General features: G+C 41.4%; 1 protein-coding gene across 1 annotated transcript in view; it reads right to left on the bottom strand.

Annotated features, from left to right (window-relative positions):
• LOC139405156 (multiple PDZ domain protein-like) overlaps positions 1–2,500 on the bottom strand; it is a 140,462-nt gene that overhangs the window by 14,737 nt on the left and 123,225 nt on the right. The window contains 4 exon segments of the mRNA XM_071147575.1: positions 720–763; positions 1,341–1,452; positions 1,930–2,007; positions 2,481–2,500. The exon segment at positions 2,481–2,500 is cut by the window's right edge and continues 128 nt beyond it. Coding sequence (XP_071003676.1) covers positions 720–763; positions 1,341–1,452; positions 1,930–2,007; positions 2,481–2,500 — 254 coding nt within the window.

The raw sequence follows: 2,500 nt of genomic DNA, 5'->3' as shown, positions 1-2,500 counted from the left end.
CTCTACCACCATATATATTACATATAACAACATATATATTACATATAACAACATAGACTCTACCAACCATATATATTACATATAACAACATATATATTACATATAACAACATATATATTACATATAACTACATATATATTACATATAACAACATATATATTACATATAACAACATATATTACATATAACAACATAGACTCTACCAACTACATATATTCCAACAACTCTACCATATATATTACATATAACAACATATATATTTGATATAACAACATATATTACATACAAAATATACTATACCAACTATATATATTCCCTTAAATAACCATATATGTTCCATATAACAAATATATATTCTATTAACAATCATATATATTACATATAACAATCATATATATTCCATATAACAACATATATATTACATTTAACAACACATATATTACATATAACATATATATTACATATAACAATCATATATATTCCATATAACAACATATATATTACATTTAACAACACATATATTACATATAACATATATATTACATATAACAACATATATATTACATATAACAACATATATATATTACATATAACAACATATTTATTACCATATATATTCCATATAACAACAGAGACTCTACCAACCATATATATTCCAGCTTTGCTCAGCATTTGCTCTGATAGGAAATGACACAAACGCAAAGTAGTGTGTATCCCACCTTATGCATCACCACTGTCCTTATCTCATGGTGGTCTTCAACTGCTGTGGGGGAAAATAGCATTTATTACTGAAAAGGATGTTTTGGGTGTACACTTGTTCACGCCCATTCAATGAGTTTACAGCGTTGGAACTGATGTGTCTACTATGAGGTCGAGTTACAAACCAGACATCCCATATTGGGGCGGCAGGGTAGCCTAGTGGTTAGAGCGTTGGACTAGTAACCGGTTGCAAGTTGCAAGTTCAAAATCCCCGAGCTGACAAGGTACAAATCTGTCGTTCTGCCCCTGAACAGGCAGTTAACCCCACTGTTCCTAGACCAGTTAACTGTTCCTAGACCAGTTAACCCCACTGTTCCTAGACCAGTTAACCCACTGTTCCACTGTTCCTAGACCAGTTAACTGTTCCTAGACCAGTTAACCCCACTGTTCCTAGGCCGTCATTGTAAAATAAAAAAGAATCAAAGAGTGAATCTCTCACAGTTGTCTCCTCGCCTCTCTGTCTCCCTCTGGTGGCTAAACTTTTTTTTACTGTAGTTTACTTTAAGTTACTGTTTACAATGGAGTTGGTATGTTGTTTAAACACTGTGAAATATGTGATGAGTTGGCTCAATCTCACTCACACTGGTCCTGTCCTCTCTGGCGGCTCTCTGTCTCCCCCTGGTGGTGGCTCTGGACCTCATACACAGTGGACGGTGTCAGGGTGGAGCTGTCACTACCTACGGAGTCACCACTCTGGACAACACGAACATTACAAACTTTTAGAGCAGGCGAGTTTTGACAAGGGAAAGACAAAAGCCACAGTGTGACGATAGACATGATGTGGGTGGGGACAAGAGGCCGTGAAGCCACAGTGTGACGATAGACATGATGTGGGTGGGGAGAAGAGGCCGTGAAGCCACAGTGTGACGATAGACATGATGTTGGTGGGGACAAGAGGCCGTGAAGCCACAGTGTGACGATAGACATGATGTGGGTGGGGACAAGAGGCCGTGAAGCCACAGTGTGACGATAGACATGATGTTGGTGGGGAGAAGAGGCCGTGAAGCCACAGTGTGACGATAGACATGATGTTGGTGGGGAGAAGAGGCCGTGAAGCCACAGTGTGACGATAGACATGATGTTGGTGGGGACAAGAGGCCGTGAAGCCACAGTGTGACGATAGACATGATGTTGGTGGGGAGAAGAGGCCGTGAAGCCCTCTGTTTATACCTGACTTCCACAGGAGTAGTGAACGCAGGCGGCTTTGAAGCGAGCGATCTCTAGGATCACTGTTCCACTACTGCAGCTCTGAGAGACACAGCAGAGGGATAGAGAGAAGTTAAACCTGTGTGTGTGTGTGTGTGTGTGTGTGTGTGTGTGTGTGTGTGTGTGTGTGTGTGTCAGATCAGTAGCAGAGTTCCTGTGTGGCTGCTCTCACATCCTCTGTGTGTGTGTGTGTGTGTGTGTGTGTGTGTGTGTGTGTGTGTGTGTGTGTGTATGTGTCAGATCAATAGCAGAGTTCCTGTGTGGCTGCTCTCACATCCTCTGTGTGTGTGTGTGTGTGTGTGTGTGTGTCAGTTCTGTAGCAGCGCCGTCACGTGTCCCTGTGTGGTTTCGCTGACTTCCTCTCTAACAACTGAGGTGTGTGTGTCAGCACGGAAACATGGTTCTGTGTGGTTGCTCTGACATCCTCTCTCTCTCCCTGTGTGTGTGTGTGTGTGTGTGTGTGTGTGTGTGTGTGTGTGTGTGTGTGTGTGTGTGTGTGTGTGTGTGTATCACACCTGTAACAGTGAGGTAACGT

This window comes from Oncorhynchus clarkii, unplaced genomic scaffold (genome assembly GCF_045791955.1).
Source record: "Oncorhynchus clarkii lewisi isolate Uvic-CL-2024 unplaced genomic scaffold, UVic_Ocla_1.0 unplaced_contig_2530_pilon_pilon, whole genome shotgun sequence".
NCBI classification, from domain to species: domain Eukaryota; kingdom Metazoa; phylum Chordata; class Actinopteri; order Salmoniformes; family Salmonidae; genus Oncorhynchus; species Oncorhynchus clarkii.
This window is presented reverse-complemented; position numbering and strand designations above follow the sequence as displayed.